We start from the raw sequence: 12,528 nt of genomic DNA on the forward strand, positions 1-12,528 counted from the left end.
CGTTTCAATGTCAGTTGCTATTGTTAGTGAAGTTATTTTCCTCCATCCCAATAAATCCATAATGAGACCTATACTCCTAGAAAGATTAAATCAAAAACCAATATGATATAGGCCTAACAACTCTTCTCCACAAAGACAGACACCATCCATCACCATCACGGTATATCAAAATGAAACGTTCCACACAATTGGTTGTAAAAAAAATCCACCATTATGAAAAAGACATCCAATTATGTGAAGGCCTATTCCAGACCTGGGTTCAAATACTATTTGAAATCATACCCAATACTTTAGCTGTGCTTGACTGAGTTTGCCTGTTGCTATAGAACCATTAGAACTATCCCCAGTCCTCACCCACATGGCACTCCAGGCAAGCTAAAATAAATGCTCAAAGTGTTTGAAAGATTTCAAATAGTATTATAAACACTGATGTAGTACAGCTGAGATGCCAGAAGGTTGTATGTGTGTGTGTGTGTGGCTGTGTACTGTAGCTGAGAAAAAGTGGGCTCTGTAGCAGTCAGCAGGATAATAGTTTGGTCTAATTAGGACATAGATTAATAAGATGCATGCTCTGCTGCTCATTGTACCTTCCCGGGAAACCAAATGCCACTGAGGCCAGTTCATTAACAGTCGCTCTAATTCTCCCTAGTGCAGACAGTGTGTGTGTGTGTGTGTCTGTATGTGTGTTACTTTCTGTGTGTGTGTGTGTATGTGTGTGTGTGTGTGTGTGTGTGTGTGGCTGCAGACATTGGCCCTACTAAGAGGAGAGAGGCAGGTAGTCAGGCCTGAGACGAGCCCCTCAGTAGCCTTCTGTCCCATCTCTGATGAATGAGCAGGCTAGGACCCTTACATGAACTGGTGTTCGAGGTCAAGAAAGCGTTGGCCAACTGACGAGGGAACTGCTCAGAGCTGTGACAGAGTGCAGAATGGTGTCCACTTTTAAATGCCTGAATTGGAGATGTGTATCACAATAATGTTGTCTGTTAAAATTAACCTTCAATCAAAGCACACAATCCTTCGTTTCTCAGGTGAAGTTATAAGGTAATGCAGATTTGTATTAAGGTATTTGTAAGCAATAGCATTCGAAACAATGCATTTTGGTACATTGAATTGGTTTATATTACAGACTGTGCCTTTAAGAAGCCTGTGCCTTTAAGAAGCCTGTGCCTTTAATTTAAGAAGCCTGTGCCTTTAAGAAGCCTGTGCAGGGAAATGAGTAAACTTCACCGTCCAACTCGCGACTGTGTTGCAACTTCTTCACCGTATGCCAACTCTACTGAAAATGTACTGTAGGTTGTTAAAAAAAATATATATACAAAATAAACAAACACTGACTGACTTCATCTACGGTAGTCTGAACTCTGAAACATTACACATTATACATTGAACAAGTTCGGCTCCAAGTCTATACTCACACCTGTGTTAATGTTGATAATGTTGTCGTGCACAGGTCCAGAGTGTTCTGAGGAAGAGCCATCGGAATTTCCCCGAGTCGAGGTCGAGGCAGGCCAGATTCTTTTCGACAGCGCGACCCTGACAGACAGAATGTAGTCCATACTGTGGAACTCGTACGGATATCACAACATGGATGCACCTTAGTTCTCACTAACAACCGTTTAAAAATAAGCCATTTCTGATATCACTGTCATAACGTGATAAGATCTAGATAAAAGTCTTTAAAAAGTGTAATGCAGTGAAACCAGCGCACTTCAGCAGACGCAGAAATAGGAACTGAAACTACTGAACAACTTGTTCTTCCCCGATGACGTGACTGTGGCGTCAAGCAGTGCCCCGCACTCACTGCAGTCAATGGATACATATTATTGATAAACAATTCTAGAGAAAACGATGGAAGTTGTGAAAAAACACATGATCATAACGTGCATTATGTAGCTACAATATCCAACCTATGCAATGAATACATGTTTATTGTTATACATTGTTATTGGGCATTGTTATATTGTTTATATTCTAATATTTAGCCTGTGCCTTGGCCTTGAGGTGCAAAGTCCATTATCAAGATGGTCATTTAGGTCTTATAAATGAGTGACTGTATCCCTGAATGTGAGAGTCCAACAGCCAAGATGTCTGAACCTTTATTTCATGGTGTGTACTCGCCCTGATGGGCTTCAGTTTCACCCCTATCTGTCTGTTTCCCCTCAATTGCTGCAACTTGCAAGTCTTTACTTAAAGATGACATGCATGACAATCATGGGAACTGAACAAATCTCACTCTCATCTTAATAACATTATATTCAATTGAGGAAAGCACACAGCCAGGCAGCCACTACACTTACTATAAGTGTCCCACTATACAGCATAAGGCCAGGAACTCATACTATTACTGCGACATATAAGTGTCTCTTCAGACACCAAGGGAAGAAGATATGGCATTTGGAATGGGTCAATGTGTGTGGAACAGTGAAGAACCCAACAGACCAGGACAAGGTGTAATAATTGGGGAGCAGAATTAGAAACTGGAAACAGCCCAATGCATTATTCATCAGCAGAGATATGGTAAGAAATGAAAGAGAGAAATAGTTTTAAAACCCTGAACTGGAAATAAAAGTCATATAAACGAATAAATAGATACAATGACCGTGTTCTCCAAGGTAAAACATATGCTGTGCTCCATCTGCTGGTTACAGTGAAAAGTGCAGCCTGGTTTATAAATCACCTACTATTTTTAGGGGCACATGGATGGGTGACAGATTAACTGTAAATTGTGACAAAGCAATAGGTCAACATGGGCACATCCAGAGCCATATAAACAGAGTCAGGAAGAGTCTGGCCCCTCTCAAGGTTTCCTCCTATTTCTAAGGAAGTGTTTTGGTACTTTACTTTACAACAAGTTAAAAAGCATTGTAAATGCAGGCTTTTGGTAATGTGTAGTCTGTTGTGAAAGACTAAAACAGAAGGCCAAAGTTCACAAGAGATTTGGGTCAGGGTAGCCGAGATTAAGTAAACTGTTACCATTGATTTGTAACAGTACCACAGAGTCCATTTGGCTTCCTCTCTGTCTGGCCCTGTTTTATAAACACACGTTGCAACAAATTATTTGACAGACTGATTGATGAACTCTCAGTCAATAACACTGGCAATAACACTAGTAAAGTTCCAAGGTGAACATCATGACGGATGAGGCTGCCTACAGTATGAGCTCTTAGTTGAGGGATTACAACTTGCTTTCTGCTCCATAGTGACCTTGAACACCATCCCCTGTCTGGGCCCCTGGGACGCTTGGCCCGGGGCAGGGTTGTTGTGATGGGTTTGGGACAGACCACCACCTGGGGCTTGTTGCTCTGTAATATATAGCTACTAAAGCTGTAAAGCTGCCCAGAGCAGTCATCAAATCATCTGTTACTTCCACACACAGAGGGGGGTTGGGTTTCCTCCCTGAGCTCTGTCTATTGCAGCCCAATAGGGGAAGAATTAGATACACTCTCACCACACCATCTAGCTCTGCTCCAGGGCATTAGTGTGCATTCCTCCTCTAGTTAGTGGACGAACGTGCACTAACGACCTGGACCATAGCTACGTACCATCCAGAAGAACTGTAACACAGTCTGCTTATTCAGCCCTGTTTAGTTTTCCCACCTGACTACTCTAAAGGCTGTGTAATTAAGCTACTGTGTAATTTGAGTCATTTATGAAACATCCAGAGGCATTAAATAAAATGAGCCTTATTGAGTGAAGAGATTAAAGTGTCGTTCGGTTTCAAACAACATTAAGTTTGGGTGTTTAATGTATCTCTCCTTTCACATTAACGACATTAAGGAGGTTTGTATCTGATTAAACGTCATCTACTACCATTCTATCCATTCTAATGGGACCTTAGAGTTTATTCTAACTTCTGTCATTTGGTTATTAGCTCATCATATTAACAACTGTTATACATTATATAAATGTATCGGATTGTAAGAATCTCTAGTTAAGAGGACCAGCTACGGTTTGTATTGGTAACTACTTGTCTCTCTGATCCCAAGAAATCTCTTCATTACCAAACACAACACAACTTGTTGTACAGGGATCCATGCACAGAGGATCTAGTGTTACCAGTTGCCTCTGTAAGCCCTAGCCTAACATGCTGTGTGTGTGTGTGTGTGTTTTGTGTGTGAGAGAGGCTTTGTCATCGTCAAAGAGTGGTGCTGAGGCTGGACAGAGTGTTCATCTCACCAGTTTCCAGTGAGAGCCAGGCAGGCTGGCTGTATAATCCCCAGAATAGGAAGGATTTCACTATGAAACAACAAACAACAAGCCCACAGGCAGCTCCCCCGTCAACCGTCTGGTTACATAACCTGTTCACAACACATTGTGAAAGCACACACACAGATGCACACGCAAGCATGTACACACAGACACAGACATACAGACACACACAGATGCACACGCAAGCATGTACACACAGACACAGACATACAGACACACACAGATGCACACGCAAGCATGTACACACAGACATACAGACACACACAGATGCACACGCAAGCATGTACACACAGACACAGACATACAGACACACACAGATGCACACGCAAGCATGTACACACAGACATACAGACACACACAGATGCACACGCAAGCATGTACACACAGACACAGACATACAGACACACACAGATGCACACGCAAGCATGTACACACAGACACAGACATACAGACACACACAGATGCACACGCAAGCATGTACACACAGACATACAGACACACACAGATGCACACGCCAGCATGTACACACAGACACAGACATACAGACACACACAGATGCACATGCAAGCATGTACACATAGACACACAGACACAGACACACACACACACACACACACACACACACACACACAGAGACACACAGACATCTGTGCATTTCTCAACAACATAAATTCAGTAAAAAATGTGTATGCAAACTTCTGACCCACTGGGAATGTGAATAAATAAATAAAAGCTGAAATAAATCATTATCTCTACTATTATTGTCACGAATATCACCGAAGGTGGCTCCCCTTCCCATTCGGGTGGCGCTTGGCGGTTGTCATCGCCGGTCTACTAGCTGCCACCGATCCTTTTTTCCCTTTTTGTTTGGTTTTGTCTATTTGTTTTCACATGTTCCTTGTTGGGGTTTTTGGGTTGGTGTTATTTCAGTTCGATTAGCCCGCTTGTGTTTGTGCGGGCTTGTGTCTGTTAATTAAGGTGTTCGTTATTGTGGGTTTTCCGCTGTCTGTTTTTGACCAGTGTGTATGTTAGGTGGAGTGTGTTTCGGCGTCACCTATTTGTACATTTTGTTGGTTGGACATTAAAGCGTGGTTTTTCCCGTATCCTTGGCTCTGCGCCTGACTCCGCACCCACTCACTCTTTGGACGTTACAACTATTCTGACAATCCACAATTCTTAAAATAAAGTGGTGATCCTAACTGACCTAAGACAGGGCATTTTTACTAAGATTAAATATCAGGAATTGTGAAAAACTGAGTTTAAATGTATTTCGCTAAGGTGTATGTAAACTTCCGATTTCAACTGTAAATGTTACTACAATTGAATAACAGAGGGAGGCCAGTAAAAAGATTGTTACAACTAGGATGATGTGAGAGAGACAAAGACTGTTTACTGTGGTTAGCACTAGGAGTCTCTCAGAGAGACAGGCAGGCATCGGTCTTCACAATGGCTGCAGTCACAGGTGGAACTGGGCTTGTCACACAACACCTCCTTCTCTCCTCCTCTCCGGTACATCTCTTCATCGGGAAAGTATATCTTTCTCTCCAGCCCCTCAAAAGCTGTCAACAACAGCAACACCACAGATGATTCTGTTTCTCAGAAAGCGGTGCCGAATATTCATGAAGCTATGAATCCATGTTGTGGAAAATGTCTGTTAGGAATGTGACAACGCCAAATTGAATCATGTGGAGCAACTGGCTGTCTGTATACATCACATACTGGACTTATATAACCATCATTAATGTCACTTAGTCATCCAAATGGCACTTTATTCCCTACAGTGCACTACTCCTGACCAGGGCACATAGTGCTCGGGTCAAAAGTAGTGCACTATATAGGGAATAGGGTGACATTTGGAATGCACACCTTAATAACTGCCATTATTCACAGTTGGTTTTAAACAAACTGCCCTCACTTGAAAGTCTGCTTTCAGTCCTTTGTCTTTTCTCATACAAAATGGAGTTCTAATGCTCTCCTATAACAAGAGCCTTTTTATGATATGCCATTTGCTCTCCTCTCTGCGGTTAACCTCAGTATGGGTAGTTACTGTAAGCTGCAGTGCAAAGGGTGAGCGGGGACTGCAATTACCCAGCCCCTTCATCAGGCCTTGGCCTATGTGCTCACAGTGTGGGAGTCAAGGCTCCCAATCATACTCCAGAAAATTATTTCGCTCTCTCGGACTCATAGGTAGTCAATTTAGTGTTCAAGGCCATTACTGGGGCCGAGATGGACCCCACCTCAGCTGCCTTGCCTTCCCAGAGTTACTGCTCCTAGAACCAGGGTAACTATAACTAACATTACCACAGCAGTATTGACTCTTTCTGTCATGCATACATGCTTTATGAATGGTACATATCACCACTCTAAGCAAAGTGTTACTATTCAGTGTCAGCATTCTCCTGATGTTGGGAGAAAAGAACCCTTAACAAAGGAGAATCATCCCATCAGAGACACGGTTCTATTTTTAGAAGATGCCTCTTGTCACAGTCAATTGTGTTCTTATACGCTTTAGGGTTTGTTTTTTCAACTCTTCCACAATTCATGAAACTTATTCTGTTTTGGTTCAGTTAGTGGCAGATTTTAGACCAAAATTCTGAAAACTTTTGATCTGATATATTATTGATGAAAAATGATGCAGTTAGTGTGGAATACAGAAATAGGCTTCGAAAACACCCTCAACTCGACAAAGAGTTATAAAAACACGCGCTGCACATTTAAGATAACAAAAGGTTATTTCCTTTTGAGTACAAACATTATCAGAACACGAATACTATGTCATAAATGTTATTGTTCGCCATTTCTAAATGGTTCCAGAGAAAAAAAGCATACATCTGTAGATTAGTTCTTTTAAACCCAACGTACTAGACTGGACTGGAGAGCATCTTGAGTGTTGGGAGAGGACCAAAGCAAAGCTTGGTTGTGACTCAGCCACAGCCACCGCCAGCCCACCACACTAATTCCATCCGTTGCATTGATTCCTCTTTTTCCCTCTGGGACAGCGCAGTTGTCCTGGTCTGTTGTGATAGATCACTGCATCGTGAGAGCCAGAGCCATCTTTCACCAGCAACTATAACCCCCCGTCCCCAGCTCATGGTCATCCATCTATCCTCCTGTGGCCATGGGTGTCTGTACAGTGGCTGTCTCAGGCTCCACTGGGAGGCTGGGTGGCCCCAGGAATAATGACCAGGGGTGCACAGTGACCATCAGCTCAGCTCATCTCTCTCTTGTTCTCTCTCTCGTTGTCACATTATGATATGAGGAGAGGAGGAGAGGAAGAGAGAGGAGGAGGAGAGGGGATGTGGAAAGTAGAGGTGGAGAAGAATAGAGGAGGAGGGGAAAGAGGATAGGAGAAGGAGAGGGGAAGATGAGAGGTGGAGAGGAGAGGAGGAGGGCAAAGAGTATAGGAGAAGGAGGGGAAGATGAGAGGTGGAGAGGAGAGGAGGAGGAGAAGAGAAGATGAGAGGTGGAGAGGAGAGGAGGAGGGGAAGAGGATAGGAGAAGGAGAGGGGAAGATGAGAGGTGGAGAGGAGAAGGAGAGGGGAAGATGAGAGGTGGAGAGGAGAGGAGGATAAGGAGAGGGGAAGATGAGAGGTGGAGAGGAGAGGAGTTGGGGAAAGAGGAGAGGAGGAGGAGGAGGAGGAGGAGGAGGAGAAGATGAGAGGTGGAGAGGAGGAGGAGAGGGGAAAGAGGAGATGAGAAGGAGAGGGGACGATGAGAGGAGAGGAGGAGGAGAGGAGAAGATGAAAGGTGGAGAGGAGAGGAGGATGGGAAAGAGGAGAGGAGAGGAGAAGATGAAAGGTGGAGAGGAGAGTAGAGGAGGAGGGGAAAGAGGAGAGGAGAAGATGAAAGGTGGAGAGAGGAGAAGGAGGGGGAAGATGAGAGGAGAAGATGAAATGTGGAGAGGAGAGGAGGAGGGGAAAGAGGAGAGGAAGAGGAGGAGGGGAGAAGATGAGAGGTGGAGAGGAGAGGAGGAGGAGAGGAGAAGATGGAGAGGTGGAGAGGAGAGGAGAAGGAGAGGGGAAAGAGGAGAGGAGAAGGAGAGGGGAAGATGGAGAGGTGGAGAGGAGAGGAGAAGGAGAGGGGAAAGAGGAGAGGTGGAGAGGAGAGGAGAAGGAGAGGGGAAAGAGGAGAGGAGAGGGAAAATGAGAGGAGAGGAGGAGGAGAGGATAAGATGAAAGGTGGAGAGGAGAGGAGGAGGGGAAAGAGGAGAGGAGGAGGAGGAGGAGGAGGAGGAGGAGGAGGAGGAGGAGGGGAGAAGATGAGAGTTGGAGAGGAGAAGAGGAGGAGAGGGGAAAGAGGAGATGAGAAGGAGAGGGGAAAGAGGAGAGGAGAAGGAGAGGGGAAGATGGGGAGGTGGAGAGGAGAGGAGAAGGAGAGGGGAAGATGGAGAGGTGGAGAGGAGAGGATAAGAAGAGGGGAAAGGGGAGAGGAGAAGATGGAGAGGTGGAGAGGAGAGTTGTCTGTTTCTGAGAAAGGTTTCATTTCAGGAGGTAAAGATGAACATCAGACATGCACCACTGCTCTCATCACGCAGGCAATTTATTAAAACAATAAAGCCTAGCCCCACTATAACGCTGACAGCTCTACATGCTGAGACAGGGAGTGGGAAGAGACAGGGAGGGGGAAGAGACAGGGAGGGGGACATCTCAGTGAAATAAACAAAATCAATTGTACTCATTGAACTCTGAGGCTGGAATTAATTGGTTTCTCCTTAAGTCAGACACACTCTTATATTTCATCATTATCTTAAACACTCCCAAGAATCATAATGCCAAAATGGACGACGACTGTCGTTTTAGCTGCTCTTCTTCCTCCCTCTCCTCCCATGTCGTCTGGACTATATGAGCAGCTGACTGATACAGTATGTGCATCACAAATGGCACCATATTCTCTATATCCCTATGGGTACTGGTCAAAAGTAGTGCATTATATAGTGAATAAGGTAGAATGACATTTGGGACACAATCAGTGGCAACTTGGATTTAAGAAGGCATCACCCAGTCTATTTGGACACATCACCCAGCCTGTCCCGCCCATCAAATTGACAAACATGACAAAGGGTCTGTACTCAATCCATCTATCTTAAAACACCCTTTGGCCCTCTCCATCCAGCACTATGATATCACTGCTTCCATCCACAACACAGGCCCTAAATTGGATAATAAATCTATCTTCTCTGAAATACGCTAGATGGGTAATTTGTTGGTTAAATGATGAGTTGGGCAGGCACGTATTGGATGAGCTGAGATGTAAGTTGTTATCGCCATTGAATTCATTACAATATAGTCAAACTGACAGAGACTATTGGCATGTAGGCTAAGCCCTGTACCACATTTCTTTGGGACAGTAGAACTGATTGTAAGAGTCCAAGCGAGCATGAAACACTATAGCGTATAGTCTATTCTCTGATGCATCACCAAAGAGAATGTTCTGGGCCGACACACTAACATTTAACAAGATTAATGAAAGCACTGTCCACTGACCCATGTTGTGTAGACTGCATACTGCACTGTTAGCTAAATCTTGTCCCGCAGATATATTCTTCCCCTTGGATAAACTAGTACATGGCCAACCCGGGACCCTGGACTGCATAAAATACAAAGTCTCATTAGAATAAGGAGATGGGAGTTCAAGGAAGGGGGTTGAGATGGTGGAGCGCAACAGTGGCGTGTATTCATGGGTGCCAATGGAAGCCAGGCTTTCCCCCAAAATTACAACAAATATATATGATAAAATCATTGATATCCTTCATCTCTGTGTTTTATCATTTTCCTCTAATTTGCAAGAGCCTGAATGTATCTCACCGGAGAATGCATCCAAGCGAGCGAAACTGTCTCTGTATGTGTAGACCATCTATCCGATGCTGTCTGGTCAAAAAGAGTATGACATTGTTGCCGCCCGGACCAATTGCCGCCTGGACCAAGTCACCTCTTGAGGCTAGGGGGCAGAATTTTCACTTTTGAATAAATAGCGTGCCCAATTTCAACTTCCTGCTACTCATGCCAAGAATATAAGATATGCATATTATTCATAGATGTGGATAGTAAACACTGAAGTTTCTAAAACTGTTTGAATCATGTCTGTGAGTATAACAAATCTTATGTAGCAGGCAAAACCCAGAGGACTAACTGTTCAAAATTATATATATTTTTCCTCTCTCTGTTCCCTGACTTGTTACTGTTTTCAGTTCCTACCGCTTCCACTGGATGTCACCAGTCTTTGGAATTTGGTTGAGGTTATTCCTTTGTTCAATGAAGAAGTAGGCCAACTAGGAACTGGGTACACTTTTGTGAGTTGCGCAAGACGTGAAAAGTGGCGCTGGTTTGTTTTCATTCCTGTATTGAACACAGATTGCCCCGTCTACAATTTGATCGATTATTAAGATTTAAAAATACCTAAGGTTATATTACAAAACTAGTTGGAAATATTTTGGCAATGTTTATAGGCAACTTTTGAAATATTTGTAGTGACTTTGCGTTTTTTGTAAGCTGTTTTTTTCTGAATCAAATGCGCTTTATAAATGGACATTTTGGATATATATGGACGGAATTAATCGAACAAAAGGACCAATTGTGATGTTTATGGGACATATTGGAATGCCAACAAAAGAAGCTCTTCAAAGGTAATGCATGTTTTATATTTTATTTCAGCGATTTGTGTAGCGCCTGCAGGGTTGAAATATGCTAACTCCTTTGTTTACTGCTGGTGCAGGCTCTCAGATAATAGCTTCTTATGCTTTCGCCGAAAAGCATTTTTTAAATATGACATGTTGGCTGGATTCACAACGATTGTAGCTTTAATTGAGTATCTTACATGTGTGATTTAATGAAAGTTTAAATTTTATAGTATTTTATTTGAATCTGGCGCTCTGCATTTTCCCTGGCAATTGGCCAGTTGAGACATTTGCATCCCGCCTATCCCTAACTAGTTTTTAAGAACAAATGATTATTTACAATGACGACCTACCCCCCTGGCCAAACCCTCTCCTAACCCGGACGACGCTGAGCCAATTGTGCGCCGCCCTATGGGACTCCTGATCACAGCCGGGTTGTGACACAGCCTGGGAACGAACCAGGGTCTGTAATGACACCTCTAGCACTGCAATGCAGTGCCTTAGACTGCTGCGCCACTCGGGAGGCAACATTCATTGTTGCATCTCGTTGTGTTGTTGTGCTCCAGTGGCTAGCTACAGTAGCTAGTCAAAATTGGTCCTTTACTAAATTAGCCATGGTTTTAATTAAAACACTTAATTATAACGGCGACTCTGATGCAACCATAAATTCATACATTGTGCCCTGGCCTGAGAGGATGGAAGTTCAATATGCAGCTAGATGTAGAAGGCTAATGTTAACTTGCTAACGTTTCGTCAACATGAAAGAGAGAAGGATGGCATTGGTGTTTCTCAACAAGTTTTTCTACTTGCACGAACACACACACACACACACACACACACACACACACACACACACACACACACACACACACACACACACACACACACACACACACACACACACACACACACACACACACACACACACACACACACACACACACACACTAAACATAGGTGATTTGATGATGTTGAAATGGTGAAGTTGAATTGCTGTAAGTCATGTAACACACACACAAATCCCCAGTGATTTTACCTAGGCACCGCTACTGGATCAGAATAAATCACATGCAGCTGAAAGGGGTGTTCACATTTCAAGGACTGCAAGGCTACTGCTGGACCTGGGCCTTCCCCATGCCTTGGCCTTGATTGGGCCTTGATTGGGCCGAGGTGCTGCCTGCACACTAACCTCTGACAACAAGACACTTCCGAAGAGATCTGGTCAATAACAGGGGTCTAATCTAGTGCTAATCACCTACTTAGAGGAATCAATCACAATACTCCTGTTATGGGTCTGTATTATAGGAAACATAGAAGGACAGTTTCTCCATTGAGGAAGCATTTTAGTCTAGGACTAGACTTAATCTGTGTCTGTGAAACCTGCACAGTTGAAAATGACATGTGTGCTGTAGCCAGCTCCTATGGCTAAATAAATGTGTAAATAACCTTAAACGATTGTGCGAATGGTAACATTTGTATGCTCCTTACTGGCATCAGGCCATTCTGAAACTAATTAATATAACACTGAATATGCAAGAAGTAAGCAAACATTTAATGGGTAACAATAAATACAACTCTTACCGAGTTGATCCTGCTGCATCAACGCAGGTGTGTAAAACACAAACACAGGACAGTGAAATATAGCTGTCTCAATGTCACGGGATCCAATGAATTCATGAGCAAAACGAAAACAAATATCAACAGTT

The 12,528-nt window shown here is 43.5% G+C and overlaps 1 protein-coding gene across 11 annotated transcripts in view; it reads right to left on the bottom strand.

The window, feature by feature from the left end:
* The window catches only part of LOC115140936 (oxidation resistance protein 1-like), a 231,135-nt gene that overhangs the window by 80,271 nt on the left and 138,336 nt on the right, over positions 1–12,528 (bottom strand). For 5 of the 11 annotated variants that reach the window (XM_065028024.1, XM_065028022.1, XM_065028020.1 and 2 more), the window contains exon 1: positions 1,416–1,564. The exons of 5 other annotated variants lie outside the window; for them this stretch is intronic. In XM_065028024.1, the coding sequence (XP_064884096.1) occupies positions 1,416–1,477 (62 nt within the window). In that variant the 5' untranslated portion in view covers positions 1,478–1,564. Of the gene's footprint in view, positions 1–1,415; positions 1,745–12,528 lie in introns of those variants that run through there. One more of the 11 variants, XM_065028023.1, reaches the window with a different exon arrangement.

This window comes from Oncorhynchus nerka, linkage group LG14 (genome assembly GCF_034236695.1).
Source record: "Oncorhynchus nerka isolate Pitt River linkage group LG14, Oner_Uvic_2.0, whole genome shotgun sequence".
NCBI classification, from domain to species: Eukaryota; Metazoa; Chordata; class Actinopteri; order Salmoniformes; family Salmonidae; genus Oncorhynchus; species Oncorhynchus nerka.